Source organism: Pseudorca crassidens, chromosome 19, assembly GCF_039906515.1.
Source record: "Pseudorca crassidens isolate mPseCra1 chromosome 19, mPseCra1.hap1, whole genome shotgun sequence".
In the NCBI taxonomy this organism is placed as follows: Eukaryota; Metazoa; Chordata; class Mammalia; order Artiodactyla; family Delphinidae; genus Pseudorca; species Pseudorca crassidens.
In genome coordinates, this window is record NC_090314.1 from 11,605,031 (window position 1) to 11,623,476 (window position 18,446).

An 18,446-nucleotide genomic window follows, 5' to 3' on the forward strand; every position below is an offset into this window, starting at 1 on the left:
CTCTGGTTCCTGCACCTTCCTTATGCCCAGTTTGGTCCATCTGTTTGTGTAGGACTGACCTGCCTTGACCCTTGTTTCCTGTATCTCCACACCTAGCTTCTCTGGCATTCCAAAGTTGGTCTACTTCTGGGAATTTCTGACATTCCTAAATTCTCCAGGCCCAGGTACCCTCCTGGTCCAGAGGAGAGTGGCTTGTGCCTTGCTGCCTCTCCCCTCCCCCAGGTTTGCTGGTAGAGGGAGCTGGGCCACTCCTATACCCTGAGTCACAGCGGGCTAGGTAGGGCTGCTCAAAGCTGGAGCTGTTCCTGCTAAGAGGTGAGAGCCAAGGCAGGCTGCTTAATCCGATTACCTGAGGCCTGGGGCTTGGGCGGGGCCTTGGGCAGAGTGGGGAGCAGGGTTCCCTCAAGACAGCCTCTGGGACCTAGGTGTCCAGCCCTCATTCCTGCTGGTTCTGTGCCCTGGATCCAGGCTTTTTCTCCAGCATCCACATCACTGACCTCGCAGCCTTAGGGGTCATCCTGGGCTTCCTTGCTCCCTGCCTCCCAACTCTGAGGATTAGAAATAAAACATGCAGTGGAGAAACCTAGGTTTGGGGGCTATAGTGGGGAGGGTTTAAATTTTCTCACCTGGAAAGGGGTTGAATCACCACCCAAGCACCTCAGGAAGCAAAAATGGCCTGCCTACCTCCTGACTGCCAGACTTTTTTGCCCCGGGCCAGGTTAGGGGTTTGAGGAGCAGGAGGCACCAGAAAAGAGTTTGGTTTGGATTGGGGGGTTGGGTGTCCTCACCTCCCTCCCAGCACAACTCTGAGCCTGAGGGCTTTTGATCACCAGATGCCTGATCCGTTGTGCAAAGGCATCGACTTTAAATTGCCAGTGCTTAAGAAGGGAGGGGTAGCTGTTCAGAGCCACTGGGGCTGGAAGGCCTGACTTGGGTCTTGGGTGGGGAGGAGGCGTGGTCCCCTGGGGGGGGAGTGTTGGGGGCTGGGAAGAACGGGACACCTGGTTGGCCTAAGGGAGGGGGAGGTTGGCGCCCTTCAGGAGGCGCGGTCGGCTGGGAGGGAGTAGGGAGGAGTCAGTCGTTAAAAGCAGTTCCCGGGCCTGGCGCACCCGGCAGCCACAGACGCTGAGGCCAGGTGAGAGAGGGCTGTGGCACTCGGGCTGTGCCTCCTGGCAGCTGCGGGACCCCAGAGCGCGAAGTTTTACCGCCTTCACCGAAGCCCGGGCCGGTGGCCGGCAGCTAATAGGGGGAGCGAGGCAGGGTCGGGGACCCCGCGGCCACAGGGAAAGAGCACAGCCTATCCAAGACTGGGTACCGGACAGCGGATTTTGCGCTTGACTCCCCAAACGTGCCGGATTGATTGGTGGCAGGGGCTCCATTATAAGGACTCTGAACTTGGGGACGATATATATACCTTTTAAGGACACGAGTCTCTCTGTAACGACTCCGGACTAGGAAGGCACTTCCATTTTAAGGATACCGGGTTTGGGGATCAACGTTTCACTTTGGAGGGGAGGGCGTGTAAGACGCCCTCTTAAGGCTTCCCTTCACCCCCGATGGCGCTACCCGGCTCCTCACAGGCCTGGAGGCTGGAACCTCCCACTCCCACAGCCCCTAACTCCTCGTCCTCGGGCTCCCAGGAGCGGGAGGGCGCCGGGAGCCCAGTGGTCTCCGGGGGGCTTCCCTTGGAGAAGGTGAAACGGCCCATGAACGCGTTCATGGTGTGGAGCTCCGCCCAGCGCCGCCAGATGGCGCAGCAGAACCCAAAGATGCACAACTCGGAGATCTCGAAGCGCCTGGGCGCGCAGTGGAAGCTGCTGGGCGAGGACGAGAAGCGGCCCTTCGTGGAAGAGGCTAAGCGGCTCCGGGCCCGGCACCTGCGCGACTACCCCGACTACAAGTACCGGCCCCGGCGCAAGACCAAGAGCGCGGGCCCCGGGTCGCCCCACTTCGGCCAGGGAAGCGGCGGCGTGGCTGGCGGCGGGCCTGTCTGGGGGCCCGGGTACACGACCACCCAGGGGAGCAGAGGCTTTGGGTACCAGCCCCCCAACTACTCGACAGCCTACCTGCCTGGCGGTTACGGGTGAGTGCCCGGGGAGCGGAATGAGGACGTGCCCCCCGCCTGCAGCCTGGGTGGGGGCGGATACCAGAGGGCCTGGCTGGCAGGGGCCCCGAGCCCACCCAAGAAGGGGACACACCCGGAGAAGTTTGGGGGGCGCTCCGTGAAGGGTGGGAGAGTTCCGGGGAGCCAGGGTCTTTCTAGAGGACGTTTCCATCATAGTCTGTTGGTGGCGGCACCGCAGGAACAGACCACAGTGCCCTGGATGTGACCGTGTTCTAGTTACCAGAATTTCCCGTTTCCCACCCCCGATTCTGGCCCTCGTGTGACCCAGCTTCCTCTCCCAGCCCCCGGGGCAAGGACAGGCCAAGCCCAGCTCTACCCCTTCCTGGCCTGCCGCCCCAAAAGAGGAAAACAGGCGCGCAGCACGCAAGCTCGCTCTTGAGCGTGCCCCAACACGGCTGCGGCGGCGCTGCTCTAAGCCGTCCGGGGTCCGGTTCCCTACCGGCGGGACCCGGAGAGCCAGGGATGGGTAGGTGGGTGACAAGTTATACTTGTCTGCGCAGAGCTGCTCAGAACCACCCCCACATGCGAGCTGGGGACCCTCCTCGGCACCTCCAACCCAGGGGACCAAGTGCCTTCTAACCCCGGTGTTTCTCTTTGCAGCTCTTCCCACTGTAAACCGGAAGCCTCCTCGCCGTGCTCTCTCCCTCAGAGTAACCCAAGGTTCCAGGGGGAGTTGCTCCCCCCTTACAGCCCCTACCCACCCCCAGGCTCTCCCACTCTGTACAACCCTCCCCTCCCAGGGGCCCCCATGCCCCTAACCCACCTCTAACCCTCATGGACATGGACCTCCCAGAGAGGTTTCCATCCTCCTTTTCGACCCAGAAACACCCCAATACCACCACCACCACCACCACCATTCCCAGGCTGCAAACCCTGTTCTAGAACTGTTGGACCACAGTTCAGAGGAGGTGGGCAGTACCCCCCAAAGCCCTGAAAGCCAGTGGGAACAAAACAAGACAGTTTTTTTTTTTTTTTTGTAGGCTGAACACAGTTTTGTACGATTACACCACGTCTCTGAGTCTTTATTGTACCATCTCTGTTCGCTTTTACTGCAGCAGGAACCAGCAGTCTCCACTCCCTTCCGCCTGGACCTGCCAGAGCAGGAACCTCCACACCCCACCCTGGGGCCCTGCCTGAGTCAGTCATTCTTCTGTCCCCCTTCCCCCTTCCCCCACCAAGCACTGGGGTCCAGGAGACAGTCTGAGCCAGGGTGCGGGAGGGAGGAATCCACAAGCACCTATTCCTTTCCACTGTCCAGCCTCTGTCCTCTAGGGTCAGAAGGGAAGTGGGGAAATGCGGGGGACAGGGTGAGAGTTTTGCCCAGAATAGGCAAGTAGCTGGAAACTTCTGCTAAAGAAAGAATCTCAGCTAAATGATTAAATGTCAGCCCGTAAATCCCTTCCCCTATCGTTTCTAAGGATCTGGGTCAACCAAGCATTTCCACTAAAGCTGCAATTGCAGAAGAACAGGGAATGATTAGAAGTCACACCAGCAGACTGGTTCAGATGGGAAGGATCCCAAGGTTGGGTGGATAAATAGAAACATGGAATGTGCTCCAGGAGCCAGCTCAACTACTGCTCCTTTTTCTTCTTGTGGGGAGCCTTTGCATTCCAGTAGAAGAGGAGCTGGGCAGCGATGAGGCCATTGCAGAGGGAAGAGACTACAAAGGTTCCAGCCATGAGGGGGTCTCCAGTTTCCTGGGTGAGAGACATGGCTAGGGTTACTCTTCAGCATAGCCAAAAAGGGCTCCAGAGAGGGAGCAGCTTCAAGTCCATGGGGAGAGAGAGAAGTAAGGTGAGGTTATGGTGCCCTCTAGAGGGGAGGAGGTGCACTCACCTGAATGGAGGTGAAGATTCGGGCCAGGGAGCCCCCAAAGAGCAGAAAGACTGTGATGGCTGACAGCTGGCCCGTGTGCCCATTGCGGTAGTTGGTGGCTGCCTGGAGCAGCTGGGGAGGAGTTGAGACCCTTCGTTTTGTCATCTGAATTTGTCCAATGTTCCCATGACATTTCTGCATTCCCCTCAGTCCAACACCCCCAAACTTTGGGTTTCCCCTCTGCTCCTCACCCAGTCCCCCTTCCCAACATCCTCTCCCTTGTTCCCAGCACCCACCCTTCCCACCACCACAGCAGGCATGTTGGAGGCCTGGAGCAGGGTGACTACAGCCTGGGGCGTCAGTGGTGAAAGCAGCACCAGCAGGACCAGGGCGGAGCACGCTAGGAAGGCAACACCTGGGAGACAAGGAGATAAGGAGTCAGCAACCTGAGTCTCTCGGCTTTCCCAGGCCTGCGTTCCCAGCAAGGCTCCCAACAGCTGCAGCCAGCTCCTGGCTCAATCCTCAGCACCTTTCACAGTCTGTCCTCTGTAGTGCAGGACCAGGAAGGCGATGGTGACCGTCTGGAGCATCAGGAACAGAGCTTCACCCCAAGAGCTGCGGAGTCAAGAGTTGGGGGGAAGAAACGTGGGCCTGGAAAGAGGCAGGGAAAGCCTCCATAGCCCATCCATCTTGGGGACCCAATTCTGATTATTCCCTGTCCTCCACAGCCCTGCTGGTTCCTTACCTCCTGCCTCCCGGCAGCCCCCACCCGCTTGACCCAGGATAGGAAACTGGGCATTCTTGGGATTCTCACCTCCTCTCATCACCATAGATGATGGCTAGAGTTCCAGAAAGGCTTAAGCTTTCCTGCCCTTTTACCTCCCTCACCCTAATCCTTACTAGAGTTGTGAGCATTTACCCTAGGAGATAAAGGGCGGGGCCCCTCACCTGAAGGGGAAGTTGTTGGTGATGCTGTAGACCATGGTCCCAGTCAACGCCATCAGCTCTAGCATTACCGACTGGAGACTCAACCCTTCCGCGCTCTTGGCTCCCAGGATTTTAAACACTTGGGGTAGTTTTACTGGAGAAAGAGGATGAAAAGGGCAGGGCTGAGGGGCTGACATCCCTTGGGAGCGCAGCACGACAGCTACAGAGCAGACTGGGAGGCATGTTAGCCCCGCTTCTGGTTAAGGGACCCATCCAGTTCATGGCATCTTAGCACTCCACCCACCTCCCAACAACAGGAAGGGAAGATGATAAGAAACATACCCAGAAGTGAGCCAGCCACAATGCCCAGCCCCAGGCCTTTGCTGAGGAGAATCTTGAGGCAGGGAACTAAGAAGAGAAAAAGAGGTAAGCAGAGATGACACTTATGGAACCCAAGCCAGGGGTTCCAGGAGGCAGCTCAGGCCTAAAGGCTTGAAGTGCTCCTTAAGACCTTGACATACCCACACAAAGGAAGCCTTGGGTGGTCTGGAGGCAGATGAAAAAGGCCTAGTTCTTCCTACTCCAAATCATATCACGTTCAGACAAGGTGACTTTCCAAAACGGCTTTTACCATTCCTGTTTTCTGACCCAACCCTCCATTCCCTGCCATCACATCTAAACTCCTTGATCTGACTTCCAAACCTCTCCCTTGCTTCCCTGTATAGAGCTGAGCAATGCCCAAGAGTCCTCTGATCCTTTATTCCCCGCCTCTGAGCCACTAGGCAATCCACTTCACATGTCTTCTTTCTCCAAGGATAGGTTTCCTCTGTATCACTCATTCCTGAACACTGTCTCTGGCCCCTACTCAGGGACTTGACCCTTCCAGGGCTTGCTTTTATGCTCTAGCCACCGACATCTTCTCTAGCCTTGAAGCCCTATCCCCAAGGTGCCTGGCCCAGTAGTAGTCAGATTCTCGTGGGTCCTGAACGCGGCTAAAACATTGTCCCGGGAGCACAGCTGGGGTACCAAGAGCTGACGCGGGCAGACCGCGAAGGCTTCCCTAAAGGTCTGACGTCAGAAGCAGGTTTTGCTCTGGCGTCGCCTCGTAGATAGAAGGAGGAAGGCAGACAAGTTAATTCCAAAATTCGACCATAAACAAACGTGGAAGCTGGAAGGAAAGCCACTGGGATGGCAGGATTCTTGGGGGAGCCGCGGAAGGCCTGGATTCATCAGAGGCTTTGAATCAAGTGTAACCTTGCTCCTGAAGGTATAGAGATCTATTACAGGTTGGAACGATCTAATCAGATTTTAAACTTTGTTTTGTAAAATTTGAGTCTTTTCGTCTTTCACCATCGCTAAACCAAAGAACTACTCCCACCCGGCGACTCCCCTCTCTCGCTCAAATATGGAGTCCTCCCTCTACGGAGCCCGAGACATATCCGCCCCTCTCAGAAGCGACTTCCGCCCCGCGCGCCGTGGCAGCTGTCACTGCTGTCACTTAGTCCGCACTCACGCCCCATTTACGGCCGGAGGGCTCTGAAGCACAATTTTGACCGGATGCCGAATAAAACTCACCGTGAAGCAAGTCCCACTGGATGAAAATTTGGTCGTAGCATTTCTCAGGTAAAAGAATCGGCACCAGCACCCGTTTGAGCAGCCCGTCTACCTCGGTCGCCATATTGAAAGGCTAGCTTCCGCCAACCCCTCAAACCGCCATTGACTTACGATGCGCATGCGCGCTCTGGGCACTCCGCCTCCCGTCTTCTCGCGATTAAACAGGGCGGCTGCTCTTGCCTTACTCCATCCCACCTTCGTTCGCGTAAAATAGGTCTCGCCCGGAGAGCACGTTTTTGGACGCGCCCACCCTGCTGCTCGAATTTTAACGCGTGCCAAATCTGTACGCCTGCGCAGTTCCATCATTCGCGCCTTTGTTTACGCTTCCGCTTCGGCAACAAGATTTATCCTCCAGCCTTTCTCCGCTCCTCCGGCTCGGCGCCATCTTGTCTTCTTCCAGCTGACTTTACATTGTACGAGGTTGAGACAGAAGGAGCGTGAGTCTCCAAAATGGCGTTGGGCGGGGGGTTCTGTAGCGTTCTCTTTCCTGGGCTCTCGGCGTCTCCAGAGGACACGGCACCGACGGGGGGGGGCACAGTCTGAGCCAGGCATCCCTCCTTAGGCGCCGAGCCTATGCTTCTTCCTCCTCAGGTTCGCCCAGGCCTTCGCAGATGGGTGCGCCAGCAACTGCTGGGCCGGGACAGTGAAGCAGAGGAGGGGGAGGTGGGGAAGGTGAGCCCAGTTTCGGGGGACTGCAACGCCCTTAACCCCCGTGCGGGCCCAGCCCTGGCCGCCCCTGTGAAACGAGGGCCCTGGGGTTCCCTCTCACCCCACTGGCCCGAGGGCGCCACCTCTAGGCCAAGGCCCGCTCCTCGGCCTCCTGTGACCGCGTGCTGAGCCAGGGCTTGGGCCAGGCGGAGGGGGCCTAGCAGCTAGCCTTGGGAAAGGGCATCTTGGATTACGCGGCGGGAGCGATGCGCTCTGCCCCCCAGTGCCGGGACATCAGCTCTCGGCCATCTCGGTGGAGATGGGCCTGGCCATCAAGCTCTGTTGGCTGGGCGCCTGCTGGGAGTACCACACCCTTTGGGGACTCCCGCACCACAGTCAGCAAGGTCATAACGGGGTGTCGGCGAGGCGGTGGTGTGGTTGTTTGGTCCCTGCCACGTGCTGCCCTCAGAGGGCTGGGCCTGCAGGTCCTGGCGGCTGCTTTCTGTAGCCGTACACGGCTGCTACAACCGGAAGGGTCCCATTCTGGACCCGGGGATGCTCATAGCTGATGGTAAAGGGTCTGGCACTTGTTGGTCGGGGAGGTCCTTTGAAGAATCTGGATTCAGGCTGCCTTGGGGGGTGCCATCCACCACCACTAGGTGCGCCACCACCAGGGACTTCAGGGTTGGCTCCGCGGGTCGCCCAGGCTGGAGGCATGTTGTTCCCAGGAGCATAGAGGGTGATCGTATGTGGAGTTCACAGTACGCATTGCTCCTGTGGTTGATGAAAACCCTTTGCAGGTGAGATAGGAGCATCCCAGGTGCGGGGAGAGTTTAATCCAGGCTGTTCGCTAGGCCTGGGCACACTGGGTAGGGCAGAGCATTTGAAACAGAGCAGGGCAGGGCTGTGACCTTCCCATCCACACTCATTGCTCTTGCTGCCTACTTTGCCTGTAACTGTAATATGAAGGTTGGGAAGAAGGCTGCTGGGATGGGTGGCTCCACTGGATTGGAGGAGAGAGGGAACTGGAGCAGCCAGGGGCCCCAGAAGAAGAGGAGGAAGGGAGGTGAAGCCGATTCGACACGAGCTGTGTCAGGCTTCGAAGGATGAACCCGTGAGGGCATTGGGCCACACAGTGACATTTTCATCCCTCCTCATCAGCTGTTCCTGGCTCCCCAAGACTCAACCATGGAAGGTACAGAAAGGTGTGTGACAAGAAACTCATGGCTTTTAATCCTGGCAGGAAGGACAAGGAAAACCAAGGATAAAGACTTGATCAAGTTTTATTATTCTCCCACTGGAGATGGGGGAGGGGGAATCAGTCATATTTAATAAACAGCTCTCTCATTCCTCCCGATTGCATTATCTCGACTTTTGATCATCAAGACAGGGAAGGAAGATAACTTTGTCTCTGAGTCAGTTGCGTGGTGAGAAATGAGGGCACCTCCTGGTGCCCTGGCTGTTGGGACAAATGCTCAGAGGGGCTGGTAAGTGGGTGGGCGTCTCCGGACGATGCAGAAGGTAACAAGCACCAGGGTGAGGAGGCCGAGTAAGATCAGGCCAATGATGAGAGGCAGCAAGATGGATCGGTCACTGGGGCAAGAGAAACCTGGCGGAAAGATAGGGCAAGTAGGCATCACAACGGTGGTGGTTGGAATAAAGGTGGAAGGAGGGAGAAGGGAATGTGGGATGTTGGGAAGTAGGAGATTGGTGAGGGGCTGGCTCACCTAGAGGACTCAGCAAAAAAAAAAAAAAAGGGGAGCCTGGGTAGAGTCTTGTAGAGGAGGGGAGGACAGTTACCCTAGCTCTGACAAGCTTGAGAGGGGGAGGAAATTTGGGGGTGCAGGAAGGGAGATTATAGGCCTGGGGGGGAGGGCTTTCAGTGCAGTGGGAAAATTCTGGGAGGGAAGGAATAGGTCTTACTTGGTCCAAAGGCCCCTGTGGGGGGCAGCTGAGCAGCTTGTAGCTTCAGGGAGAGCAGGTCCAGGTGGAAAGCTGGTGAAAGAATGACGCTTGCGTTTCTGCAACTGAAGCTCTGGCCCAGAGGGGTTTGGAGATCTCGAAGGGATGAATTCTGAACAGAGAATATCCACTCTGAAAGAATAAGGAAGGGTCAGTTCCATAGCCACATCCCCACCATACCCCCAGCCTAGGTCCCTTCAGGAGCCCAGACATCTAGTGCAAGTGATGAGAAAGGGAAGGTTACTCACGTGATGCCTGGGGGAAGGACACATTGTACTCCACAGTCACATGGTTCAGGTAGACGGTGCTCTGCAGTGGCTCCTGGGGAGGTGACCAGGAAGACTCAGGGCAGCAGGGGAGAGTGGCATCCAGGTACACAGAGTAAGGAGTGCGGCAAGAAGTTGGTAGGGGTAGGGCACTTGGAGGGTGAGAGTGAGGGATGAGGGTTAAGTACCTGCTTGAATCCAAAGCTGAGCTGTCCATAGGGGAATGAGAGGAGCAAGTGGGGATGATTACTCTCACAGCCCCCTTGGGCCTTGGTTTTGTTGGGGTTCAGAACAGAGATTCCCCAGGCCTGCGGAAGTTAAAAGACGAGAGAGGGTCACGAGACTACACAGCTGTGCCGTCCAAGGTTCCCTGTTCCCTTTGTCTCCACCCTGTATTCGTCTACTTCTTGACTCTTCCTCCTTCCCTTCTGAACCGTAGCAGAAGGCCTCATCCCCTTCCCCTTATGTCCTCTACTGTTGTTTAGCTTTACCTCTCCTCCATCCTGGGTTGGGTACAGAACTCGAATCTGAATCTGGGCTTGGAGCCGGACGCAGGGCTGGGAACCATTAGTCCAAATGTAGTCTCCTATCGCCTCCTTGGAGCCTGGGCTAGGACTTGGAGAGGGTGGAGGTGGTCCTGGGCGGGGGGATCTGGTGGAGGGTCCTGGGCTGGTGGCAGTGCTGTTGCTCGTTGGATGAACTGTGGCATTTCCGTGACTGGTGGTGGTAGCAGGATGGTGAGTGGCTGAAGACTCGTGGCTGGTGGCAGTGCTGTTGCTCGTTGGATGAACTGTGGCATTTCCGTGACTGGTGGTGGTAGCAGGATGGTGAGTGGCTGAAGACTCGTGGCTGGTGGTGCCCGTGGTGGTAGTTTTATGAGTGGTGGTAGCCGTGTAAGTGGTCGTTCTGTGGCTCTTGGTTGTTCTGTGGCTGGTTGTTCCAGGGCTTGTTGTGCTTTCTGTAGCTGTAGGTGTCACCGTGAAGGATGGCAGCAGAGTGGCCGATTTTTTATGAGGACAGTCATTCCCTGTCCCCTGGGCTTTCAGAGGAAACACTGGTTAGCAACCCAGGGGCAGGCTCCTTCCCAGGGGCCCCCTCCCCTTCGTCCCCTTTCTCCCTACCTGCTAGTAGACCCAGCAAGGCCCCAGAGAAGAGCACAGCCAACCTCATGACAGAACAGCCTCCACCCAGAGTCCAGCTTGGTTCTGTGTCGGTACCAGCTGCCAGCCTGCTCAATCAACCCTATACCCTCTGCCTTCGTTCTTTTGGAAAAAGAGGAAATCAATCTTTGACTTCCTGTAACTGAGGTAACCCAACCCCCAGCCTGACTCAGACACCTCAGCCCCAGCCACCAATCTCTTAGTCATTAAAATTTTGTCATTGAGTTAGATGATTGGCCCTGGTGTCACCGAAGTAGGGGCCGTCAGCAACATGTGTCATGTGGATAGTGGGATGGAGTTTTGGGTAAGTGGATCCTTGGGGATTCATTTGTCTGCCTCAGCAAAACATGCCTAGTGGTTGTGACATGTGATTATGGAGCCAGCAGCCCCTCCCTGTCAGAGTTCAATAGGATGTAAAACTTGAACATTTATTTCTACTCCCTTTCCTCTCCATCTGTTGCTTCCTCTTTTTTTTTTTTGCGGTACGTGGGCCTCTCACTGCCGTGGCGTCTCCCGTTGCGGAGCACAGGCTCTGGACGCGCAGGCTCAGCGGCCATGGCTCACGGGCCCAGCCGCTCCGCGGCACGTGGGATCCTCCTGGACCGGGGCACGAACCCGCGAACCCGCGTCCCCTGCATCGGCAACCACTGCGCCACCAGGGAAGCCCCTTTTTTTTTTTTTTTTAATTTATTTTTGCTGTGTTGGGTCTTCGTTTCTGTGCGAGGGCTTTCTCTAGTTGTGGCAAGCGGGGGCCACTCTTCATTGAGGTGCATGGGCCTCTCATTGTGGAGCATGGGCTCCAGATGCGCACGCTCAGTAATTGTGGCTCACAGGCCTAGTTGCTCCAGGGCATGTGGGATCTTCCCAGACCAGGGCTCGAACCCGTATCCCCTGCATTGGCAGGCAGATTCTCTACAACTGCGCCACCAGGGAAGTCCTGTTGCTTCCTCTTTGCTGAGACACATGAGGTACTTACGATGGTCTTTGCCCAGCCCCTTCCAGAAAGGTCATATTGTCCAGTTAACACGACCATTTTCCAGTCAACAACAACAAAAGCTCAACAGAAGGCAGTAGAGCTGTACCCAGTAGCAGATGGGAGGGAAGGGGAGGTAAGAAATGACAAGCCAAGGCAGGCAGTTTCCAAGTCATTTTATTCAGAATTTTGTCTTTGTTTCCTGAATCAATAAATACTATACAAAACAATGTAAAAATGGCTACCATTTTCTCTCCCCTACTCCCCCCACCTGGGGACAACCCCCTGGGCCACCTAACTCGGGGGTTCTCCCTCCAGATTTGGTCCAGCAAATGAGGTGGACTGAATCATTTTCAGAGGAATTCAGGTGGGGTGGGGAGAGCCTCTGGGGTTTGGAGGTTGACTAGGTTAGGGAACTGGATTAGTGTTTTGGGGAGAAGAGACGGCGCCTACCCCAAAGAAAAGGGTGTCTAAAATGTTCACGGTTCCTTCTTTTGCCTCAAAAAGTGACATTTATTCAAAGAAAAAAAAAAAAGAAAAAAATGACAAGATGTCCATCCCTTGACTCCCTTCCCTCCCCCCTCCTGCTGCTCCTCAGTGCCCCCCAAGGACTGAGCCCTGGCTGGGGCTAGGTAGCAGAACAGCCCATCTCAGATGAGGTCAGCAACATTGAGGGGCATCTCCTCAATGGAGGTGTTGTAGAAGGTCTCAATGTCTCGAAGAGTCCTCTTGTCTTCTTCTGTCACCATGTTAATAGCCACACCCTTACGGCCAAAACGGCCACCTCGACCGATTCTGGAAAACAAGGACACCTTAGAATAAGTGAGGATTGAAGAGTAAATAAGACGCTTCCCTGCAGGGAGGATTGGGCAGGAGGGGGCTGGGCTGGTTAACAGTCCAGATCTGCATTTACCTGTGGATGTAGTTTTCCCTGTTGGTGGGGAGGTCATAGTTGATGACTAAGGAAACCTGCTGCACATCGATGCCTCTGGCCTGTGTCCAGAAAAAAGGCAGCTTCAGTGTGTGAATGAGAGGACACCTTAAGTCTATCCAGAAAGAGACTTAAGCATACATGTAGGCAGCCAAAGGAAGGCAAGGAAACAAACATCCCCTCTCCCCAGAAACCAGAGGCGTGCCAGATTTTATTCCAAGTTGCTACTTTCCTGAAGAGGGGCACTAGCAGGCCCCTTGGAAGAGGGAATCACCTTGGATTCTCCCATCTTCCCTCCCCTCTTGTCCAAATGCCCTTCTACTTACCAGCAGGTCAGTGGTAATCAATACTCTGCTAGAGCCAGAGCGGAACTCCCTCATGATAACGTCTCGTTCTTTTTGGTCCATATCTCCGTGCTAGAACAGGAAATAGAACAGTGTAACGGTGTTACAAATAGGTGCATTGGTTCTGAGAGAACTGCCTGTGAGTAGGACCCTGACATGTGACTCTGCTGGTAAAACAAGGTGGAGAAACCTCACCATGGCAGAGACCGTGAAGTCTCGGGCATGCATTTTCTCAGTGAGCCAATCCACCTTCCTTCGGGTGTTGATGAAGATGACTGCCTGGGTGATGGTCAGGGTTTCATACAAGTCACACAGTGTGTCCAGTTTCCACTCCTGGTGGGGTGGGGGGAGGAGATCAGTCAGGGGCTATACCCAACAACTTACCACCAGGCCCGCCTCCTGCACTGGGCCCCACCTCTCGTTCCACATTGATGTAGAATTGGCGGATACCCTCCAGCGTCAACTCTTCTTTCTTGACAAGAATCCTAATTGGGTCCCTCATGAACTTCTTGGTCACCTCAAGCACATCGGAAGGCATTGTAGCTGACAGCAAAACCACCTAATGGAAAAAAAGAGCAGTCTCAGGGTAGGGGATACTCCAGAACTCCATGGTTCCCCTGGCACTTTTGGGTTTTTTACATGTCTGGATATCATCCAAATTTTTTTTTTTTTTTTAACTTTATGGCCACAACACGTGGCATGTAGGATCTTAGTTCCTTGAGCAGGGATCGAATCCATACCCCTTGCATTGGAAGTGCCAGGTCTTAACCCCTGGACTGCCAGGGAAGTCCCTCCTTTGGCACTTGATAATGCTCCATCATCACCCCAAGCACACCACAACCTACACAAAGCAACACACCACAACCTACACAAAGCAACTGTCAGCCATGCGAGCAAGACTCCAATGTCCTCCTCACCTGGGTGTTGCTATTGAGCTTTTGGAATATGTCATAGATCTGGTCCTTGAACCCACGGCTTAACATTTCATCAGCTTCATCCAGTACAAACATCTTGATGTATTTGGGAGCTGCAGAAAGAAAAACACCAACAGGTAGTTACTAGAGAAGTGTGAACTACCCCTAACTTTCCCAATAAAAAAAACAGGGACAGGTGGTCTGCTCTCAGAAGACAAAGACTGATCCTCTGCCTGGGACCCCCTTGCCAGGCCAGACAATAGCCCTGGGAAGTAGAACACTACATGGGCTGAGATGACAGGGAAGCCAGGCTCAGATGACACGCATGGGGTTCATCACAGAGCAACTCTCAGAGGATATCATTGGGAATCAAACTGTGGCCACGTTAAGAAACTGGAAAGGCATGGATAGGAAGTGACCCAGAGAGCTAGAAAATTGTACACTCACACAAGTATCTCCGGTTAAGCATGTCGAACACACGACCTGGGGTACCCACGATGATATGGGGAGCTTCCATCTGCAGCTTCTGCACCTCAGCACGCACATTGGTACCCCCAATGCAGGCATGGCACGAGGCACCCATGTAATCTCCTAAGGCCATAACTACCTTCTGTATCTGAACCAGAAAAACATAAGTGCTTGTATATTAGCTACAACTGCCAGGCACCATTTTAAGTGCTACGTATTTTATTCTTTCCAGCTCTGAGACAAACACTATTAAGCTCACTTCTTTTTTTTTTTTTGCGGTACACGGGCCTCTCACTGTTGCGGCCTCTCCTGCCGTGGAGCACAGGCTCCGGACGCGCAGGCTCAGCGGCCATGGTTCACGGGGCCCAGCCACTCCGCGGCATGTGGGATCTTCCCAGACCAGGGCACGAACCCGTCCCTGCATCGGCAGGCGGACTCTCAACCACTGCGCCACCAGGGAAGCCCAGCATGTTCACTCTTAAAGCATGTTCTAAACGTTAAGGGCCCTCGAGTGGAGCTCTACTGTAACTTCTTGCTCACACTGCCTTTGTTCAGAAGTTAGGCACAGAATGACCATGATACCTCCGTAGGACACTGTAAGAATACATTCCCCTAAACTCAGTAATCAACTTATGAGACAAGTGTTTCTGATTTTTTTCCCCTCCAAGACCCAGGAAATAGCCCAACATTTTATGTGCCCCAGCCATGAAACAGCTCTGGCCACCAACCCAGGCATCAAGCTACGATGAAGAAAGGACTAGACATCTGCTTTGCCCCTGACTGATTCAAGAGCACCACCACCAATCAGGTGTCTCTTTGCCCATTGCCAGGGGTTTTTCTTCATAGAACAGCCAAACTTGCCCAGCCAGCCAGGCTCCACCCAGCAGCCTTCCCCGTCTGACTCAGGAAATGGGTGGAGTAAGGGATGCTTACAGTGTTTGGTGAGGAAAAAGCTTACAACTAACTTACTAAGTCTTGAAACATAAAAGTCATCAACTGACTTTATAACATCTCTTTTCCCCATACTTCAGTTCTTCCAAAAGTGGTAGGAGTTGGAGCACAACTTCTGATTTCTGGTTCATGTTAACCACTTACTAAATAAGTCCTTCAGGGGAAGAAAGGTAAACTCACCTGCTGAGCCAACTCTCTAGTGGGTGCCAGGACCAAGGCCTGGGTGGCCTTTAGATCCAATTCAATCTGCTGCAAAATTGATATGGCAAAAGTGGCCGTTTTCCCAGTCCCAGATTGGGCTTGAGCGATCACATCATAACCTAAACACAAATTAGGAAAGAAATTTTATATGGTAGAAAGCATTCTTTAGACTTGTGAGACATTCAACAGCCCTGCTGAATGAGATCAGTAAGCAACCAATAGAGATTTGTGCCCAGCAATAAGTGCTTCAGAGTCTACATGACAACACAGTATCCAAACAAGAACAGATCTGGACAATCAGGCCAGGTTTCAGCCATTTAGTACTGCACAAAATTGGGCTAGAAATACAGCTGTAAAAAGCCAGCATGATCTGCCTAAAACACTACCTTGTTGAAATTAAACCAGCAATCCATGTTTCCAGGGCATGAACCAGACATGGGCACAAACCAAAAGCCAAGCTGGGATAAACAAGGAGTTACTTTGTCCCTGGCTGATATAAGACAGGCACCACCAACCAGGCGCCACTCTACCCAGGCCAGGGACAGTCCAGAACTTGTTCTGGGGCAGAAGGGTCTTACCCTTGATACAAGGAAGAATGGCTCGCTGCTGGATGGCAGAGGGCTTCTCAAAACCATAGGCGTAGATGCCACGGAGGAGTGACTCCGAAAGGTTCATGTCATCAAAGCTGTCAACAATCTCATTCCAGTTACTCTGTAGAAAACAAATTCAAGTAGGAGAAATAGGGCTGTGCTCTTACATTGGAGTAAACAGGACCTGGTGCCTGCACCAGCTTCAGAGCCCACAACCTCTCTTCTCCCCATGGAAGCCAGATGGTTGATAGTTCTACACGACCTGGGAAACCCCCCTAAGGGGCCAGCCCACTTGTAAACAGTGAACCTAGATGTTGTAGAAAGGAGAACAGAATCTGAGTGACCTGTTTTAAACACACTTTAAAAACTGTAAACAAATTTCTGCAAGGGAGTTAAGGTGTCGTGTCTAACTACCTGGGAGTTTTATGTTACGTAGTACAGCTGAATCCTGGGTTTCAATCACTGGTGTATTCACTAAACCACCACTTCAAAAGCCAAAGAACAATGCTAGTGGCACCGCTTTTGCCAGAGTTAAAGGATAATGGTGGGAGGGGTCCAACCTCACCTCGATGACGCCTTCGGGTTCCATCCCATCGGGGCCATTGTCTCTAGATCTGTCGGTTTAAAAATACAGTATGTAGAAATCCTGACAACCACCCTCTTCCTAGCAGCAAACCAACTTTGCATGATGCCATCAGCCTTCACTCCCTAGTCCAAGCCCCACGTGTTCCCAAAAAAACATAATAGTTATTTTACAACTGAGTCAGGCCCCATCTCGGGAGCGGCTCAAGTCAAGCCGACCCCGACATGATAGAGTAACCTTCCTAGAAGACCCAGAGGCTGGAAGGAACCAATCTGCGCTTAAGGGGCGCGGAGGTGGTGCCTGCCTCCGGGCCCACGTGTCCTGAGCCTGACGCTCCAAGCCCAAACGCGTGCACCTCCCACCGTGGCCCCTGCCCGCCGGAAGTCCCGCCCTCTCCTCCCCAGATGCCAGGGTAGGACATCCCCTTCCCCCCACGTCATGCAGCTCGCGCCCTCCCCCACTCCCTCGAGCCCATCTCCCCCCCTCGCAGTGCCCGGATGTAGGAGGCCGCGGGCGGTGGCGGCCTCGCGCACAATGAGCCCCAGTCGAGCTAGCAAAGGGGGAGATTGCACAACACTTAGAAGCGAAACGGACTGGGGGAGGGGAACACCTCGGGACGCCATGTGCTTGCTCCCTCGACCACTCGGCGGCGTCCCCCCCCCACCCCGGAACAAACCACATCCCGCCCGCCCCGTCGCGAAATGGCGTCGCCCTCCCATACCTCAGGCCGCTCACCCCCGAAGGAAAATGGACCTGACCATCCGCAGTTTGCCAATTGCCCGGCTTGTGCGGCAAAATGGACCCGCCCGCCCGGCGCCGGGTGGGCTCCTGGTGCCTCACGCGGCCGCTCCTCGGGGTTAGGGTCGGTCCTGGCCGTCAAGAAAACCAGCACACAGAACGGCCGGCTTCTTCTACCCCGACCCACAGCTCCACGCGACTCAGCGACTGGATTTGAGGACGCAGGCACCCCCGCCTTCGGCGAGTGGTACCATCAGAATCCTCCAGAATCCCGATCGCGCGAGCCCTCCGGCAGTGAGGCAACCGGGCCGGCGGCTCCGGGCCACGCACGGTCGCCTCTACCTCTCTTTTCCACGCCAGGTTGCCACCTCGCCGCCCGACTCAACGCCGGGGCTTCGCGCACCTCGTCGGTCGAGCCCTCGTAGCTCACCTCGCGCGCTGAGCCCCGAAACCTGGGCCGTCCTCGGCCTCTACCTAGGCCCTGGCGGCAACGTCGGCCGTGGACCCGCCCCTCACCGCCCCCTCCCACGGGTGCTCCCGGCTTGCTCGCCCCGCAACCCTGGGGGGGGCCTAGGGCGGTGGACCTCAGCTTCCCCCGGTGGCGTCCTCGGAAGGGACAGCAGGGTAAGTAACCACAATCTCTTGCAAATGTCTTTCTTACCGGGAATCCTGACTCGCAGACATGATCCTTAGAAACTAGGGCGGAGTGCCCGCCTATCGACAACTTATAGGGAGCCCAACCCCGCCCCAGCCATCGCATTGGCTTGGTCTCCTCGGCTCCGCCTGCCGCCGCTCAGCAACCCGGCGTGACGTTCATTCGTCGGCGCTCTGGCACGCAGCCACCATTGGATAGCTTGAGTGCCTATCAAGGTGAAGGCCCGCCCCGCGGCCTCATTGGCTAAAGGGCCCGCCTTTCTTGCCGGTACGGAAGTGACATACAGGACTCAGGCCTCGAGGCCTGGCAGCCATCTTGGTGCCCTGCACCCCTACACGTGCGGAGGCGAGAGTGCCCTGGTCATGTGGCCTAGCAGACCCTATCACGCAAGGGGGGCGAGGTTTCAGCCTCCAGGGACTTCCGGGCTCCCGGGACCAGCACTTCCTTCTACCTCTGCTCCAGGTCTCCACTGGACCCACATTTAATTTTGTTCTCTCCTGCAGCAAAGATAAATCGGACACCAACTCCGAATGTACAGGGATAATGGAATCAAGGGCCACCATATCCCCGGGCTGGAGGGA

General features: G+C 55.1%; 4 protein-coding genes and 4 non-coding genes across 8 annotated transcripts; 1 reads left to right on the forward strand and 7 right to left on the reverse strand.

The window, feature by feature from the left end:
• Window positions 1–1,080: 1,080 nt before the first annotated feature.
• Window positions 1,081–3,129, forward strand: SOX15 (SRY-box transcription factor 15). The gene is made up of 2 exons (XM_067717632.1): window positions 1,081–2,083; window positions 2,726–3,129. The coding sequence occupies exons 1-2, from the start codon at window positions 1,557–1,559 to the stop codon at window positions 2,892–2,894; spliced, it is 696 nt and encodes a 231-aa protein (XP_067573733.1). The 5' UTR covers window positions 1,081–1,556; the 3' UTR covers window positions 2,895–3,129.
• On the reverse strand, window positions 3,117–6,584 carry MPDU1 (mannose-P-dolichol utilization defect 1). Its single transcript, XM_067717631.1, has 7 exons — window positions 6,443–6,584; window positions 5,210–5,275; window positions 4,889–5,021; window positions 4,470–4,555; window positions 4,237–4,355; window positions 3,962–4,072; window positions 3,117–3,822 (listed from the first exon to the last, which is right to left on the reverse strand). Exons 1-7 carry the CDS (start codon window positions 6,543–6,545, stop codon window positions 3,697–3,699), a joined length of 744 nt encoding a protein of 247 aa, XP_067573732.1. The 5' UTR covers window positions 6,546–6,584; the 3' UTR covers window positions 3,117–3,696.
• Window positions 6,585–8,394: 1,810 nt separating this feature from the next.
• CD68 (CD68 molecule) lies at window positions 8,395–10,619 on the reverse strand. Its single transcript, XM_067717629.1, has 6 exons — window positions 10,479–10,619; window positions 9,849–10,396; window positions 9,546–9,665; window positions 9,340–9,412; window positions 9,053–9,223; window positions 8,395–8,738 (listed from the first exon to the last, which is right to left on the reverse strand). The coding sequence occupies exons 1-6, from the start codon at window positions 10,525–10,527 to the stop codon at window positions 8,605–8,607; spliced, it is 1,095 nt and encodes a 364-aa protein (XP_067573730.1). The 5' UTR covers window positions 10,528–10,619; the 3' UTR covers window positions 8,395–8,604.
• A 1,030-nt stretch (window positions 10,620–11,649) lies between these two features.
• EIF4A1 (eukaryotic translation initiation factor 4A1) lies at window positions 11,650–17,982 on the reverse strand. The gene is made up of 11 exons (XM_067717612.1): window positions 17,872–17,982; window positions 16,455–16,503; window positions 15,878–16,010; window positions 15,279–15,418; window positions 14,127–14,295; window positions 13,683–13,792; window positions 13,181–13,324; window positions 12,961–13,098; window positions 12,748–12,837; window positions 12,404–12,483; window positions 11,650–12,285 (listed from the first exon to the last, which is right to left on the reverse strand). Exons 1-11 carry the CDS (start codon window positions 17,892–17,894, stop codon window positions 12,141–12,143), a joined length of 1,221 nt encoding a protein of 406 aa, XP_067573713.1. The 5' UTR covers window positions 17,895–17,982; the 3' UTR covers window positions 11,650–12,140.
• On the reverse strand, window positions 12,561–12,702 carry LOC137213726 (small nucleolar RNA SNORA67). The gene has a single exon (XR_010938348.1). It is a non-coding gene; the product is annotated as a small nucleolar RNA SNORA67 (small nucleolar RNA).
• On the reverse strand, window positions 13,883–14,023 carry LOC137213760 (small nucleolar RNA SNORD10). The gene has a single exon (XR_010938381.1). It is a non-coding gene; the product is annotated as a small nucleolar RNA SNORD10 (small nucleolar RNA).
• Window positions 14,838–14,982, reverse strand: LOC137213745 (small nucleolar RNA SNORA48). The gene has a single exon (XR_010938367.1). It is a non-coding gene; the product is annotated as a small nucleolar RNA SNORA48 (small nucleolar RNA).
• LOC137213744 (small nucleolar RNA SNORA48) lies at window positions 15,709–15,843 on the reverse strand. The gene has a single exon (XR_010938366.1). It is a non-coding gene; the product is annotated as a small nucleolar RNA SNORA48 (small nucleolar RNA).
• Window positions 17,983–18,446: the final 464 nt, after the last annotated feature.

Coding starts and splice junctions, on each gene's coding strand:
- SOX15 (XM_067717632.1), top strand. CDS start 1,557: ATGGCGCTACCCGGCTCCTCACAGGCCTGGAGGCTGGAACCTCCCACT. Junction 2,084..2,725: donor TACCTGCCTGGCGGTTACGG/GTGAGTGCCCGG, acceptor TTCTCTTTGCAG/CTCTTCCCACTGTAAACCGG.
- MPDU1 (XM_067717631.1), bottom strand. CDS start 6,545: ATGGCGACCGAGGTAGACGGGCTGCTCAAACGGGTGCTGGTGCCGATT. Junction 5,022..5,209: donor TGTGGCTGGCTCACTTCTGG/GTATGTTTCTTA, acceptor CTCTTTCTCCAG/TAAAACTACCCCAAGTGTTT. Junction 3,823..3,961: donor GAATCTTCACCTCCATTCAG/GTGAGTGCACCT, acceptor TCTCTCACCCAG/GAAACTGGAGACCCCCTCAT.
- CD68 (XM_067717629.1), bottom strand. CDS start 10,527: ATGAGGTTGGCTGTGCTCTTCTCTGGGGCCTTGCTGGGTCTACTAGCA. Junction 10,397..10,478: donor CTTGCTGGGTCTACTAGCAG/GTAGGGAGAAAG, acceptor TTCCTCTGAAAG/CCCAGGGGACAGGGAATGAC. Junction 9,413..9,545: donor TCAGCTTTGGATTCAAGCAG/GTACTTAACCCT, acceptor TCACCTCCCCAG/GAGCCACTGCAGAGCACCGT.
- EIF4A1 (XM_067717612.1), bottom strand. CDS start 17,894: ATGTCTGCGAGTCAGGATTCCCG. Junction 16,504..17,871: donor TCTGCGAGTCAGGATTCCCG/GTAAGAAAGACA, acceptor TTAAACCGACAG/ATCTAGAGACAATGGCCCCG. Junction 12,286..12,403: donor AGGGAAAACTACATCCACAG/GTAAATGCAGAT, acceptor CTTGTTTTCCAG/AATCGGTCGAGGTGGCCGTT.